This window comes from Schistocerca cancellata, chromosome 6 (genome assembly GCF_023864275.1).
Source record: "Schistocerca cancellata isolate TAMUIC-IGC-003103 chromosome 6, iqSchCanc2.1, whole genome shotgun sequence".
Classification (NCBI taxonomy): Eukaryota; Metazoa; Arthropoda; class Insecta; order Orthoptera; family Acrididae; genus Schistocerca; species Schistocerca cancellata.
In genome coordinates, this window is record NC_064631.1 from 151588494 (window position 1) to 151606319 (window position 17826).

General features: G+C 39.1%; 1 protein-coding gene across 3 annotated transcripts in view; it reads right to left on the reverse strand.

The window, feature by feature from the left end:
* LOC126190918 (cytochrome P450 6k1-like) overlaps positions 1-17826 on the reverse strand; it is a 65356-nt gene that overhangs the window by 28009 nt on the left and 19521 nt on the right. Inside the window, exon 7 of one of the 3 annotated variants that reach the window (XM_049931551.1) lies at positions 15277-15338. The exons of the other annotated variants lie outside the window; for them this stretch is intronic. Within the exon in view, the coding sequence (XP_049787508.1) occupies positions 15277-15338 (62 nt within the window). The remainder of the gene's footprint in view (positions 1-15276; positions 15339-17826) is intronic. 3 annotated transcript variants of the gene reach the window in all.

Here is a 17826-nt window from a genome sequence, read left to right on the forward strand (position 1 = left end):
CGAAGTGAGTTCTCTTGTTTTCTGTAGTAAACAAGTTCAAGGATTTGTCAGTCAGATTACTATGACATCAATCAGATATTACGCCGTTCTGAGCTACTACCTTAAACAAATCTTACAAATCTGAAGCGTTGGAGAATTTTTGCTTTTCTGCGCGTAAAACACGTTGCAGACTACCTCGACCGTTCATTTCGTCATTAAGTAATATAACGTTACACGTAATCGTAAACATGTTGTTTACTGTTATTTATGACATTATATGCACTGTGTATTCAGCATTTCGATCATTACCCGGTGATTACTTGCATCTGCATTTAATAGATATCAATTCACGGCTGAGCCAATGTTATGACCACCGGATTAACAGCATGTTTGTCCACCTTTGGGACGCAATACACCAGAGATCCCGCTTTGCATGAAAGTACCAAAAAGATTTCCATAGGTTTTTGGCTCCAGATGTGTGATGATACGGTGGTTAATAGACTGTACCACCGATCATCCTCCTCCACACGATACACTCACGTTAAGTAGTAAGTTTCATAACATTAATAAAAAAGGAAAGATTTTGTATTGTGATTTAATACTGTAAAAAATCTTTTCATGATACGAATGTGGGGCTTGGCAGTGACGGAAGGAACAGTCTTCCTGTCATGACGCAGCTATCATCTCTCGTCTACATTGGCGTTGACTAGAAGGCCGTTTTCCATAGAGGAGATCCTGAAACAATTCGCCTGAACCTACTTTAATAATAATGACATATGAAACAGTGTGCTTTCAATAGTAGTGGATCAAAATGTGTATGTAGTACTTTTTCAGATACGATCACGATCAACTGCGGTCCGTTAACAAAAGTCGTTAATTTATAAGATGATAACCAGGTGAGTCAAGTAATGGATACAAGAATAAATTTAGACGACATCATTTAAGATCAGATCATTTCTTCGTAATCTCCAGGACAGATCTTTTTGCGGAACGGAAGAAAATGACAAAACGAATACGTAATCGACACGATCAAGGGGTTTTTAATGTACACTTGCTTCGAGACAAATGTACCAAACATCTTCACCAAAGCAGTTTAAATAAAGAGCTAGCAATGTACAAACTAAACAATATCTGTAATACATATGAAATAAAGTTTTAATGAGTGGATGTAAATAATTTTGAAGATTTTGCAATTCTATTGGAAGAAGTATTTTATGAATTATTGATCTGCAAACAGAATAAGTGAAGTATTTTTGGAAGTGAAGTGTCATTTAAAGCGTTTCGCAAGGAATGATACGAAACAATAAGATCGGTGTTTCATTATGAATACAATATTCAGATCGAGTTGAATTTATTCGTGATAGTTTAGTAAAAGTCTTTTTTCTAAATGTAAACGAATTTTCTATCACTTCTGGAACGAATAAATATAAATTTAATAGTGAAATAAACATTCAGGCGACAGAGATAATCTTTTCGAATGAAGCGATGCTTAAGCACATAGAGGTAAAAATAAGGGACGTTATTATGATGTCAAAGACTTGAAGCTGACGTCGGTTATATTGAGAGGGTATCTGTCCAATCCGACATTTGTAAATCTGTCCTGAAATGTTTTAATCAAGAAGAATACACCGAAAGAAACACAATGTGAAAATGTTAGCCTGTAAGACTCACTGGAAATTTTTTTTTTAAATGTTGAAAATTGCCAAGTACTTAGTTCGTCTGGTGGCTGGAGGAATGTACAACTCTTCCATATATGAGGTAGACAGCGCATGCGCAACATGGTGGATGCACAGCCTTTATTGATGCCAGTTCGGTGAAGAAATAACACGGCACATGGCGATTGTAATTTGCAAAGTATTTTTCCGTTCCCATTGACAGTTTCTTTGACACGATTTTTCGCATTTAGTATTCGCTTGAATCTGCAAATCTTTGAGTACCCACAATAATTAGCAGTTGCCTTTGCTTTATCGCTAAGTGGTAACAATGCAGAGCAATCTGAATTGATTTTGTTTGTGTTTTTCGGTACATGGTTGCTAATAGCATCTCTAGTTTTGCCGGTTACAGAGTTTCACCGTAATGTGGAATCCAGTTAATGCTTTCAATCCTCCAAAGATAAAATAAAAAGAAAGTGATATGGGATCGAAACGCATATTTCTCATGAAGAGGTACTGCGTGTTATTTATTAGTTAATTTCTGCGACTTTGCATTAGAAATTTCGATAATATTAGAATATACAAAAAATAACTGTTACAATTTCGTCAATTGTGGTTTGAACGATGATTGTTGTGCTAATTAAAGTCCAGAACAAAAACACATTACTTTCTTGCCTGAACAAAACAAATACGGTAATAGCTTTCACTGTCAAAGAAAATACTGTAAATTTTTTGAATAAATGAAAGAAATAAAATGTTTACGGTTAAGCAGTGTGCAAAGCTGATTCCGTTTAGTAAAATCTTTATGTGAATTACACTCCTGGAAATTGAAATAAGAACACCGTGAATTCATTGTCCCAGGAAGGGGAAACTTTATTGACACATTCCTGGGGTCAGATACATCACATGATCACACTGACAGAACCACAGGCACATAGACACAGGCAACAGAGCATGCACAATGTCGGCACTAGTACAGTGTATATCCACCTTTCGCAGCAATGCAGGCTACTATTCTCCCATGGAGACGATCGTAGAGATGCTGGATGTAGTCCTGTGGAACGGCTTGCCATGCCATTTCCACCTGGCGCCTCAGTTGGACCAGCGTTCGTGCTGGACGTGCAGACCGCGTGAGACGACGCTTCATCCAGTCCCAAACATGCTCAATGGGGGACAGATCCGGAGATCTTGCTGGCCAGGGTAGTTGACTTACACCTTCTAGAGCACGTTGGGTGGCACGGGATACATGCGGACGTGCATTGTCCTGTTGGAACAGCAAGTTCCCTTGCCGGTCTAGGAATGGTAGAACGATGGGTTCGATGACGGTTTGGATGTACCGTGCACTATTCAGTGTCCCCTCGACGATCACCAGTGGTGTACGGCCAGTGTAGGAGATCGCTCCCCACACCATGATGCCGGGTGTTGGCCCTGTGTGCCTCGGTCGTATGCAGTCCTGATTGTGGCGCTCACCTGCACGGCGCCAAACACGCATACGACCATCATTGGCACCAAGGCAGAAGCGACTCTCATCGCTGAAGACGACACGTCTCCATTCGTCCCTCCATTCACGCCTGTCGCGACACCACTGGAGGCGGGCTGCACGATGTTGGGGCGTGAGCGGAAGACGGCCTAACGGTGTGCGGGACCGTAGCCCAGCTTCATGGAGACGGTTGCGAATGGTCCTCGCCGATACCCCAGGAGCAACAGTGTCCCTAATTTGCTGGGAAGTGGCGGTGCGGTCCCCTACGGCACTGCGTAGGATCCTACGGTCTTGGCGTGCATCCGTGCGTCGCTGCGGTCCGGTCCCAGGTCGACGGGCACGTGCACCTTCCGCCGACCACTGGCGACAACATCGATGTACTGTGGAGACCTCAAGCCCCACGTGTTGAGCAATTCGGCGGTACGTCCACCCGGCCTCCCGCATGCCCACTATACGCCCTCGCTCAAAGTCCGTCAACTGCACATACGGGTCACGTCCACGCTGTCGCGGCATGCTACCAGTGTTAAAGACTGCGATGGAGCTCCGTATGCCACGGCAAACTGGCTGACACTGACGGCGGCGGTGCACAAATGCTGCGCAGCTAGCGCCATTCGACGGCCAACACCGCGGTTCCTGGTGTGTCCGCTGTGCCGTGCGTGTGATCATTGCTTGTACAGCCCTCTCGCAGTGTCCGGAGCAAGTATGGTGGGTCTGACACACCGGTGTCAATGTGTTCTTTTTTCCATTTCCAGGAGTGTATATAGAAGGAACAATGTTTTGCACGAAGTCGATAGTCGACAGGACCGATTGCGGACCTCTGGTACAGAGCCGAGTGGAAGGTCTGAATCAGAGGCTCAGACGGTTCTACGACCGTATAGGCTGCAGAATCCTCGGCTTGCGCCAAAGGGTGGTTGGGTATCGGGTTCCGCTGAATGGATCATGTGTCCGTTATACGCAGGAGGCGGCTACACGGGTATCGGTGGCTGTGTGTCGTGGACTGGTTGGTTTTTAGTTTAGAGGGTCTCGGGAAAACATAAGAAGGACTTCAGTCACAAGGGTTGCAGGCTGAACACAGGAAGAACGTAGATACAGGAACCACTGGTATAACAGTTGTAAATTGTCGTAGCTGTGTTGGGAAAGTACCATAGCTCAAAGCGCTAATAGAAAGCACTGATGCTCAAACCGTTATAGGCACTGAAAGATAGCTAAAGCCGGATATAAGCTCAGCCGAAATTTTTGCGAAGAACTTAACGGCGTTCCGAAACGATAGGCTAAACACGGTTGGCGGTGGTGTTTGTTGCTGTCAGCAGTAATTTAACTTGTCGCGAAATTGAAGTAGATACCTCCTGTGAGTTAGTATGAGCAGAGGTCATTGTTGGCAACAGGAATAAAATAATAATTGGATCCTTTTGCCGACCTCCCAATTCAGATGATACAGTCGCTGAAAGGTTCAAAGAAAACTTCAGTTTGATTTCAAACACGTACCTGACTCATACGATAATAGTTGGTGGTGACTTTAATTTACCCTCGATATGTTGGCGAAAATACGTGTTCAAATCCGGAGGTACGCATAAAATATCATCCGAAATTATGCTAAAGGCATTCTCTGAAAATTATTTCGAGCAGTTAGTTCACGAGCCCACGCGAATTGTAAACGGTTGTGAAAACACACTTGACCTCTTAGCAACAAATAATCCTGAGTTACTAACGAGCATCAAAAGTGATTCAGGGATTAGTGAACACAGGGTTGTCGTAGCGAGATTGAATATTGTAACCCCCAAATCCTCGAAAAATAAGCGAAAAATATACCTATTCAAAAAGCAGATAAAAATTCACTTGACGCCTTCCTGAGAGACAATCTGCACTCATTCCAAATTAATAATATAAGTGTAGACCAGATGTGGTTTAATTCAAAGAAATAGTATCGGCAGCAATTGAGAGATTCATACCAAATAAATTAACAAACGACGGAGCTGATCCTTCTTGGAACACAGAACGGGTTAGAACACTGTTGCAGAAACAACGAAACAAACGTGCCAAATTTAAACAGACGCAAAATCCCCAAGATTGGCGATCTTTTTCAGAAGCTCGAAATTTAGCGCGGACTTCAATGCGAGATGGTTATAACAGTTTCCACAACGAAACTTTGTCTCGAAACCTGGCAGAAAATCCAAAGAGATTCTGGTCGTATGTGAAGTATGTTAGCGGCAAGAAACAATCAATGCTTTCTCTGCGCGATAGCAATGGATACACTATCGAAGACAGTGTTGCCAAAGCAAAGTCACTAAACACAGCCTTCCGAAATGCCTTCACAATAGAGGACGAAATAATTTTCCAGAATTAGAATCGAGAACAGCTGCCAACAAGAGAAACGTAGAAGTAAATATCCTCATTAGTGAAGCAACTTAAATCACTTAATAAAAGCAAGTCTTCTGGTCCAGACTGTATACCAATTAGGTTCCTTTCGGAGTATTCTGATGCATTAGCTTCATACTTAACGATCATATACAACTGTTCGCTCGACGAAAGATCCGTACCCAAAGACGGGAAAGTTGCACAGGTCACACCAAGAAAGGTAGTAGAAGTAATCCACTAAATTACAGGCCCATATCGTTAACGTCGATATGCAGTAGGATTTTAGAACATATATTGTGTTCGAACATTATGAATTACTTCGATGGAGACGGTCTATTGACACACAGTCAACATGGGTTTAGAAAACGTTGTTCCTGTGAAACACAACTAGCTCTTTATTCACATGAAGTGCTGAGTGCTATTGACAAGGGGTTTCACATCGATTACGTATTTCTGGATTTCCGGAAGTCTTTTGACACGGTACCACACAAGCGGCTCGTAGTGAAATTGCGTGCTTATGGAATATCGTTTCAGTTATGTGACTGGATTTGTGATTTCCTTTGAGAGAGGTCACAGTTCGTAGTAATCGACGGAAAGTCATCGTGTAAAACAGAAGTGATTTCTGGCGTTCCCCAAGGTAGTGTTAAACGCCCTTTGCTGTTCCTTATCTATATAAACGATTTGGGAGACAATCTGAGCAGCTGTCTTCGGTTGTTTGCAGATGACGCTGTCGTTTATCGGCTAATAAAGTCAAAAAAATGCCTCTGAGCACTATGGGACTTAATATCTGTGGTCATCAGTTCCCTAGAACTTAGAACTACTTAAACCTAATTAACCTAAGGACATCACACACATCCATGCCCGAGGCACGATTCGAACCTGCGACCGTATAGGTCACGCGGTTCCAAACTGAAGCGCCTAGAACCGTACGGCCACACCGGTCAGCTAATAAAGTCATCAGACTATCAAAACAAACTGCAAAACGATTTAGAAAAGATATCGGAATGGTGCGAAAAGTGGCAGTTGACCCTAAATAACGAAAAGTGTGAGGTCATCCACATGAGTGCTAAAAGGAACTAGTTAAACTTCGGTTACACGATATATCAGTCTAATCTAAAAGCCGTAAATTCAACTAAGTATCTAGGTATTGCAATTACGAACAATTTAAATTGGAAGGAACAGATAGAAAATGTTCTTGGGAAGGCTAACCAAAGACTGCGTTTTATTGGCAGGACACTTAGAAAATGTAACAGACCAACTAAGGAGACTGCCTACACTACGCTTGTTCGTCCTCTTTTAGAATACTGCTGTGCGGTGTGGGATCCTTACCAGATAGGACTGACGGAGTACATCGAAAAAGTTCAAAGAAAGGCAGCACGTCTTGTAATATCGTGAAATATGGGAGAGAGTGTCACAGAAATGATACAGGATTTGGGCTGCACATCATTAAAAGAAAGGCGTTTTTTCTTGCGACGCAATCTTCTCACAAAATTTCCAGTCACCAACTTTCTCCTCCGAATGCGAAAATATTTTGTTGACACCGACCTACAAAAGGAGGAACGATCACCACAATAAAATAAGAGAAATCAGAGCTCGTACGGAAAGATATAGGTGTTCATTCTTCTCGTGCGCTATACGAAATTGGAGTAATATAAAATTGTGAAGGTGGTTCGATGAACCCTCTGCCAGGCACGTAAATGTGTTTTGCAGAGTATCCATGTAGATGTAGATGTAGATGTAGTTGTACATGCCAAAACGAACTTGCAAAATTGTGAAAGAAAACCTGTACGAAAGGTCTACATCTGCTGGTGAGATTCAGTGCACCATTACCAAGGCAGACCTGTGAGACTGAGCGCTCCGAATTGCATGTGAGATTACCATTATTGATTTCCATGTTTCTTCGACCTAACTAACACATTAAGGAAATCAAGCAGAGCAGATATTTTGAAAATTACGTCGTTCATAGATCGACAAGTCAACTGGCAAGTTTTTTGGTGTATAAAGCTTCGCAGATACCTATTAATACCTATTAGTTACCTTAAATTACCAGCAACGATTTCGATAATGAACTGAAACTACATATTTGCAAACTGTCATGTTTAGATGTTGCCTTGTTTGTTAGGTTTCTGTCAACAGATCACATCGAAGTTCGTCTCCTCAGCTACGTCCGTGATTTCACTTGTAACTAGTATGTGGCATGGCACTGATCAGTGCTATTTGCATCCTATTTAACTGATTTAATACGTTCAACACCTTTCCTGTGGACGTAATCCTTTGCCCATTATTTCTGTATAAATCTAAAACAAGGAGCTGTATATTGGCTGTAAGTAATTTCATTGTTGAAACATATATGTCTGTTACCAAATACCTAAAGAACTAGATCAATTAGCTAATCTTTACTGGTAAGGAAATTTCGAGTCTTCAGCTGAATTTTGGTCACATTTTCCAGAGAAGGAAAAGTGATTTCGACATCACTGTAATGTCCAGTTCGTATTAGGCAACGAAATTACGCTGTTAATGCTACAATCCTTTCGAAGCTGTAGTGCTGAAGAGTCCTCTTGAAACTCTCATAAATTTGTTTACAGTTGATTTTTCTATGTTGTCCAGAAAAAGTCAAGAACGCATGTATGAAGACTACAATTTGATACGTTATGACATTAGCGTATCATTTGTGTATTTAGCTGTAGGACTGATGAGAACCGCTTCTCAGCCTCTGTTAGCCGTTTTTAATTTATCTATCGGGCATAGGTACTTTTCATTTGGTTTTTCAGAACGTATTCCAGTAAGGAATTCTTGATTTCAAGAATACTATGACTGGGCGGTGTCGTTTCCACATCGTTTGCTGCAGTTTGAGATCCTGATGTCTGTATGGTCTGAACAGTCACGTTGCATACGATGTTACTATTCCACCGAATTAGCAGTTTTGTGAGCCTCATTCAATTGCGTTCTTGTTTTGCACGGAATGTTTGTTTCCTCTTTCTGCAAGAGATTTCCACAGCTATGCTACAGGACGTATTAACAGTCACAGTTAATGCTCTACATCTGCGTTTGTACTTGAAGCTTATACCTACCACATTGTAGCCCTGAGTACAACACTTTTTCACCCAACATTTAATTGATTTCCAATGCTTTCATTTCACTAAGAAGCCTTGATTCTACGGGAGGGTGTTATAAGTAGAGGATAGTGCACCTAGGAAAACAAAATGTCTTTTTGTCTTTACTTCAATCTAGTGGCTGGTATTAGAACCACGTGAAGGAATGCGTACTAGAAACAGCTGTAGGCAGTTTTCTAATGTTTTTGATTTTGCAAGATGTGAGGTTTTATCTTTTCCAGTGTTTGTATCTATTTAGAGTTCTACGCATCTAAGTGTCACACAATGTAGTAAAGCTATTTGGAATATATTTGTTAATTCTACAGTTACAGAATTTTATGACAAGTTTAAATCACATATAATTTTAAAACCATTTATATAACTTGTGGATGGTTAAGCCGTTTTCGCCGGTCGTGTACCATCTTGCACCTTGAAATGGTCCATATAGAATGTGATACTTGAAAATTCGTTAAAGTTTTAACAATTTTATCTGTCTTGAAAACGGAAGTTTGTATTCTTTTTCAATTGCTTCAGTTTAAAAAGATATTTAGCTTGTAATAGGCTTCTGTTACCACTGCTTCATTTGATCTCAGTTACTGATTTCGGTGTCTAGTAGTGTAATAGTGTAATGGATAGATAATTAATACAGTTTTTGTCGAAGCAAGGCTCTATTTTTCAATAGAATTATTGTTCCTGTGTACGTGGATGAAACACCAATCCAATTCAATTGATCTTGAAATTCTGTCATAAAATCTTCACTCAATTATTGATATATTATTCCAATATAATATATCTTGAAGTCCTCTTATAAAATCTTCAGATATGTTATGATTTTTAGTACATAAACCAAATCTAATTTATCATTGAATTCTCTCATAAATTTTTCTGGTAATTTAAAACATTTTGAAATTACTTGTTTCCATGTAAATTCAAAAAATAGATAATACTTTTTAATATAATCAAAAACTATCTTTCCATACGTTGCATTTATTATACACAAGGCATATAATTTATCAAAAGGTAAATGTTTACACATTCGATGAATCATTTGAAGAAGTTGTTCTTCTCTAGCTTTTAATTCATTCAATGCATTAATATTAATGGGATTATTAGTGAGATCGTTCACTGGAGGTGAACGAATTCTTTGTGAGCAAAGAAGATCAATAAGTTGTAGTTTCGTCATTTTAGAATAACCTCAAAGTCGTTATTCTTTTGCTCTACTTCTCAGTTTGCTGACTTTCAGTTTATTTTGCCTCGCCATTCATTAGAAATAAATTTTAATAGTTTTGTAAAAAATACGAAAATTTTACAGTTATGATATTTCAAATCCAAAAGTTTCACAGGTCAAATAACTGACCACTGGAATAATTTTTTATCACAAAGTACATTTTATGATTCATTCATTATGGAATTTCCGAGGTGCAGACCATCACCTCTGAAAATTTTAGTTTCATGGGATTTCTTGATGGAAGTTGACATCAGACTTTTATGGACACTGATCACAAACGACATTTTATGCTTCATTTTTGAAGATTTTCAAGTATATAAAAGTTTAGATACTTGGAATAATACAGATTTTCTAAGACATGAAAGACATTCCTGATATAAATAATTTTTTTAAGATTTATTAATGAAAACCAGAGGACAGTTATTTCGTCCACTGAGTTTTCAAACACAAAGAAGCACTTTATAGAATTCTTGAAAGAAAATAAGATAGCCTATGAACAATTTTTCGTTTTTCATTTTTTACAAACTAATAAAAAATGATTCTTATAAATGGCAGCAGCTGTTTTAAGTTCAAAAACACCCATGTTGAATATATTTGATCATATGGAATAGAATAATTTAACACTATCTGATGATCAAATATATTTAGAATTATAGTTATCTTTGAAGGACAGGAAAGAGATTGTGATTACACCAAATTTACTTATGTTTAAAGATTTCATTAAAGAAAGTCAGCAATTTAAGAATCCAATAGTAGAATGAGAAAGGCTGATCTTGTTGTATTCTTAAAGGAAAATGATATAGAATTCGAACTAATAGATTACCAATCCAAAAAAGCAGATTTATATACATTTGTATACGAAGATAAAAAACATGTCTCCAAATAATGTATCTAAAAAAAGATGCTTATGTCTATAGATAATTTTAAATATGCAGTTATGTTGTTGAACAACTCAAAGCCTAAGGAAGTTAAAAAATATTACAATGAACTAGATGTAAGTCAATCACTTACACCTTGTAATATGCAACCAAATACTATTTTCGTTATAGAAGTTCAACTACTATTTTTTTGCAAAACTAATAAAAATTATTTCGAATAAGTGGCAGCTATTGCAGCTACATATAATTGAGTTGTCACTAATTATGAATCATCTATGTTGAATATATTTGATTTTATTCAGGAAAAGAATTATCAATTAATTTTTTGGTAGTTGTGTAAGTAGGCTGTTTAGGTTTTTATGTTGGTAATGCCACGTAGCGCTCTGTATGAAAATCACTGACTGTGCTGTGTGCAGTCTTTGACAGGTTGGCATTGTTGAAATATTCGCTATTGTACTGTTGGGCAGTTGGATGAGCACAAATAGACATTTCCCTTCACAGGAACTACATACATAATTTTTCAACGATTTGGTAACTTTTTTGACAGAGTTAGTTTTTGCGATGCATCACTCTTGTGTTATTATCTGACTGAGGCATTAGACATTTACTATCTTTACTGTAATGTTATTACTGCTTGAACGTTGTCATGTTTAGGTATAAGTTATTGCATTTGCTGCTGCTGTTTGTCAGGCATTGTCCTATTGAATTTTACCTTGTGTTAACCCAGTTTTGCTACTGATTTATTTTTGTTGTTGCTGCACGTTGGCTCATATTAGTTGTAATGTTCCATTTGGCTTGCTAATTTATATTTATTGCTGCTAGGTTTGCCAATTTGCATTTTTTTGTCATTGCTGTTTGTGTTAATTGTTTTGTGCCACTGCATTGCCTCGTCCCTTAGTTTATGCATCTGAGCTCAGTAGATTTAAGTTGGCTTAAGAGGGGGTAGGCTATGTAAGAGAATGACTTGCAATGAATTGGAAGAAATGCATTGAGAAGTTATACGGAAAAAGTTTGTAAAAAAAAAGGTACTGCACAATGAAGAATAATTATTTTGAAAGAGGATACAAACAGAATAGAGAAAGCAGAAATTCGTTATAGAAGTTCAACTACTATTTTTTTGCAAAACTAATAAAAATTATTTCGAATAAGTGGCAGCTATTGCAACTACATATAATTGAGTTGTCACTAATTATGAATCAGCTATGTTGAATATATTTGATTTTATTCAGGAAAAGAATTATCAATTTGTCATTGCTGTTTGTGTTAATTGTTTTGTGCTGCTGCATTGCCTTGTCCCTTAGTTTATGCATCTGAGCTCAGTAGATTTAAGTTGGCTTAAGAGGGGGTAGGCTATGTAAGAGAATGACTTGCAATGAATTGGAAGAAATGCATTGCTGGGAACAAAAGCAACAATGTAAATTGTGTCACACATTAGTAGCATCATGATATAATCATGTAGCTGCCAAAGAAACCAAATACTAAGTCATCTTTAATCTCACAGAAAGTACTTCAAATAAAGAATATCTTTTCAAGTAAACCAAAATGTTGCATTAAAATCTTATTAGCAGTATATGTTCTAAGTATGTAAGCCTTATCGTCGTTATGTAATCCTGCAATAAACAAGCAAGAATGTACAAATAACAACACTGTGTCGTCTGTTCACTATAATAATGCATTCGTAATTACTCTTTAAATATGTTCTCTTGGTTCTTGACTGGATAGTTAACTTTAAACATTGTTGCATGTTAACAGTTTCTAAGTGTGACAAAGCGTACTAGTAACGTGAAGTGAAAAATTTTATAGCAAAGACTAAGTTAAAAAGCAGATTATCTCTCAATAAACGGTTTTACATGTGAAATGTGGCATAAACATTTACTCTTCCTAGTATGCAGAGCTTCTTCTTCAACGCAATTATCTTGTGGTATACATCGGTAAAGAATGCTCTGATTTTTATCAAGGTCTTATTTTTCTCTGGGCCAGCCAGCGCACGTGGCTGCCTGCGGTGCGAGTCATTGTGTGTTACATTTGTTGTCGCGCATCGTTACTGGGATTAGGAGACCTAACTTCTAGAAATTCGCCTTGTCGAGAGGCCCTGCCCTGTTTGAATCCCGCCAGTTCTGATGAAATTCAGGTCTGTCGTTACGATTATATCGTCTGTCATGTTGGTAGATTCCATAATTTCTTTCTTGTCAGTCACATGGTGGAGAATTTCTCCTTGAACCCCATCTGTGCACTGAACTGTTGTGTCTGAAGTTATTCTGCCACCTTCGATAATAATTGTTATGGTTCCCATATTTCTCTGTCATATTCATTACTATGGAAATGCGATCTTTCTCTGTAACTATTATTCTGCCAACGGTTGTCATACCGGTGGTGTCTGTTTTGGTCACGATTTGCGTTGTAAGAATAGCCTTGTCGTGTCCAGTTATTATTTCTGTCATCGCGGAATTGTGACAGATGTGACCTGTAACTGTCGTGTTCCTGTTTTCGCGACCTGCGATTGTCAGTGTCAATTTCCAATTCTTGTTACAGTCCCTGAAAAGATTCAATGTCGTCTTCGCAAACGTTCTGCCAAAATAATATATCGTAAATGTTCAGGCAATTTGATTAAGCAAATGCAGATGAGTTCTGAAGGGCTGTATGGGTTAGACAGATAGTGATTCTTATGCAACATGTTTTCAAAATATTTCGTAAGACTGGAAAATTCAGATTGTTCGAAATGTTTCATCATTATGATGCTATGTTTTACTCGGTATTGTGTAGCTTGAGACCAATAAGCTGAGAGGAAGTAATGATAAAATTCTCATTCACTGTGACAATCGTGAACGACCGATCGCATTCTTACAGCTGGTTCATTCTCTAAATAGCCACACATAAATTCTAATCTGTGCTTTAATGACCAGCTGGGAGGAAAACAATGAGAGAATTGATGAGGCCACGCTTGTGGATGAATGTCGTTGCCGGAATTCTTAAATGTTTTGAATTTAGGTGTAGTAATGAACAACTTATAGTCAAAATCATCATGTCGGCGAGTCGCATATCGGTCACTGTTACATCGTGTCGGCGATTCCATCTCAAAATTCGGTGCACCTTGCCAATTTCTTTCATACTTTCCGAAATGCCCTGCTTTATTACTTTGTGGCTTTTCCGTATTTCTAAGTCCCTCTTCCCGTGTTTGAGCGCGAGTCTCCTCTGAAATATGTAATTCTTGTATTACTTATGCCAACTGAACTTGTACTTCCCGGATTTCTCTTTTGTATTGCGTATTAATTTGATTTTGAGTTTGTTTAAATTTCTTAATTTTTTCATTCTCTTCTGTGCCAGTGAAGGCTACGGGTCTTGTGTCATTCAGATCATTATCTACCTTTGTAGATAAGTTAGTGAACTGATCCGAAAGTTCGGCTACTTTCTCCGATAATGAACTGATTTCCTCAGTGTGTTTTTCTGAACCAAGTTTCAGAGTGTTCATTTATGTTGAAAACGTATCTACTGTGTTTTTTAACTTTCCCTGAGTTTTTGCAAGTTGCATAACCGATTCGGTAGATGCAACTGAGTCAATTTTAGCTTGCAAGGTGTCGTGATTTTCATGAACAATAGTTTGCAGTTCCTTTATGGCTGCTTTGCTTCGTGATTCTGTAATTCATTTTCATGACGCGAAAAAATAGGTTGTAAATGCTCACAAATTTGTGTTTTTACGTCATTACAGACTTTTTGACATTTCGATTCCATTTTAAGTAACTCAGCAATTAAACCTTCACGTGTTTGTTCAAGCGTGGTGTCTAACTTTTGAATATTTTGTTCGATTTAGTGTCGAGGTCTGGTGTGCTGGCCAGTCTGTGGATGGTTTTTAAGGTGGTTTTCCATCTGCCTCGGAGAATGCGGGCGATGCTGCGCAATCACTTTCTCCACATACGCGTACATCATAATTACACTACCACTCAAACATTGGGGTTACACTCGCCTGGTGTGAGACGTTCCCGGGGGATCCACTGGGGCCGAACCGCGCAATAACCCTGGGTTCGGTGTGGGGCGGCGGTGGGGTAAGTGGACTACCGTAGTCTGTTGTGGGGCTGTGAACCACTGAGGGCTACGGCGGGAACGAAGCCTCTCCGTCGTTTCTAGGTCCCCAGTTCAATACAATACAATACAATCATATCCCAATTTCTAAACCATTCACATGGAAATGAGTGACATGTGTTCTAAGTTTCTTCTTTGCGTTAATTATAATCTCCGTATCAGTCTCGTGGGAAACAATTTTGTCTTCTATGATTAGGTAAATGAAGAACTGTTGAAAAATCAAACAATTGTATAGCAGTAATTACAAATAATTTATTATTGTCGTTTTCTCAGTATTTACATATATTTCACACGCAGTAAAGTAATAAATACAACATAAGAAACAGTCTTCCACTCTCGACTTATTTACATAAATACATATAAATTAGTTATTTACATAAATACTCATAAATTACTTCATACTGTAGCGATGAGGTTAAGCTGAATTAGGCTACGTCCTGTTACTGAGTCGAAGTTGTATGCCACTAATGGGCATCATGACGAAGGAGAAAGGATTGAACTCCATGGGCACCACAGTTTGGTCACAGCGCTGAACCTCATACTTGGACATCAGGTAGGCCAGTCCAATCTTGGTCTGCAGCAAGCCCAGCCGCATGCCTGAAACACAACCACCAGTTCAGTTTATAAAAGTCAGTGCAACACTGTTTTAAACGTAAAGTGTGTAACATTGAACTTCATTCGTAAATATAAATGGCACAAGTACCTGAGGTCGTGTCATAAGGCACGACCAGGCAGTTTCGAAAGACGACAAATAATTGTGGAGGCAACACCACATTATAAATGAAGTCATTTGTAGATGTTACAAGGAGAATGGAAATGGGTTTAAATATTAGGAGCAGCCAAATGAAAACACGACGGATGTAAAAAGGTACGTAAACTCTTTATTGGTTGGTTGGTTGACTTGGGGGAGGGGACCAAACAGCGAGGTCATTGGACCCATAGGATTATGGAAGGAGGGGGAATGATATCGGCAGTGCCCTTTCAAAGGAACCATCCAGAAATTTGCCTGAAGCGATTTAGGGAAATCACGGGAAACCTATTCAGGGTGACTGGACACTGGTTTGAACCGTCGTCCTCCCGAATGTGAGTCCAGTGTGAAACTCTTTATTATTTAAAACGTAATTGCCGCAAACAGTTAATACATCTTGCCCACTGCAAAACAAGACAATCTGCGCCTTCATGGAAAAATGTTTCCGGTTGCCTACGGAGCCATGATTGTACCCAGATATGCACCTCTTCATCACAACCAAATTGTCGACCATGAACGTCTTTCTTCTTCAGGCCCACATGTGCCAAGACTGTTTCGAGTGCGCTGCAGAAGTTTAGCTGGGAAGTCCGTACACATCCTTCATACAGTCCCGATCGCTTCCTACGCGATTTTCGTTCTTCTGTAGCTCTGAAGGAAGGCAGTCGTGGCCGTCGGTTTGCCTCGGAGGAAGAGTTGCACGTCTGGTTACTATCGTGTTTCCGAAGGCCACAACAAAAATTTTCCATGAAGGCGTAGATCGTCTTGTTTTGCAGTGGGCAAGATGTATTAACTGTTTGCGGCAATTACTTTTTAAATGTCTCACAGTGGGATAAATGTACCTATCAACAGTTACGGCGATTACTTTCGAAATAATAAACAGCTAACGTTTTTTTTTCATCCATCCCGTATTCATTTGACTGTCCTTTATACGGATAATGCCACGGAGGCTTAGCTCCTGCTGAGAAACTTGAGTAACTGTGCAGAAAGAACAACTATAAACAGTTTTAGTATCAATCCCAATTTCTCAACCATTGACATGGAAATGAGGGACATGTGCTCTACATTTCTTCTTTGCATTAATAATATTCTCCTTGTCAAAATTTATACAGTTACTCTACCAGGAAAAGATCACCGGCAAAATTCCAAATCTAATGTAATAAAATATTTTTCTAACTCGACAAAGTGCATCACTTTGATACGATAAGTAAGAATTTCACAACTACGATATTTTTGTACCTTCACAGTACTCCCTTTTATTTGGAGGTGGATTGTTTTTGGTTATTAGTGCTTAATTACATTCCTACAGTATGGACGTAATGAAATGGTGATATGCTTCACCCAGGTTCTAGAATACCATTTGTAAACACGATCAGAAAGAATACACTGGGATGACAAAATTGCTCGATGTAGTGCAGCAACTATACGTGGCATGGACTCAACACGTCGCTGGAAGTTTCCCACAAAAATATTGAGCCATGCTGCCTCTATAGCTGTCCATAACTGCGAAAATGCTGCTGGTGCTGGGTTTTTGGAACGAACTGACCTCCCGATTATGTCCCATAAATGTTCTATGGGATTTATGTCGGGTGATCTGTGTGACCAAATCAGTTGCTCGAACTATCAAGAATAGTCTTCAGACCAGTCGCGAACAATTGGGACCCGATGGCATGGCGGATTGCCACCCTCAAAAATTACGTCGTTGTTTGGGAATATGACGTCCATGAATCGATGCAAATGGTCTCCAAGTAGCAGAAGATCCAGAGGACCCAGTCCATTCCACATCAACACAGCCCTCACAATTATGGAGGCATCATCAGCTTACCTTATCGCCAAATTAGATCCATGGCTTCGCGGGTGCTTCACTCGAACCTCAAACTGAAGCTGAAATCTGGACTCATCTGACAAGGCCACGGTTTTACAGTCGTCTAGGGTCTATGCGATTTGGGTACGAGCCCAGGAGAGGCGCTGCAGGCGATGCCGTGCTGATAGCATAGGCATTCGTGTCGGTCGTCTGCTCCCAAAGACCATTAACGACAAATTTCTGCATTGTCTTAACGGACACTTTCTGTTTAGGGAACTAGGGATACTAACTACAGCTTCCCAATATATTTATTCCTTAATGAAATTTGTCATTAAAAATATATCACTTTTTCAAACCAACAGCTCAATTCATGGAATCAATACTAGAAATAAGAATAACCTTCACAAGGATTTAAAGTCACTTAGTCTTGTACAAAAAGGTGTGCATTATTCAGGAACACACATTTTCAATAACTTGCCAGCAGCCATAAAAAGCTTAACAACCAATGAAATTCAGTTTAAGAGAAGCCTAAAGGA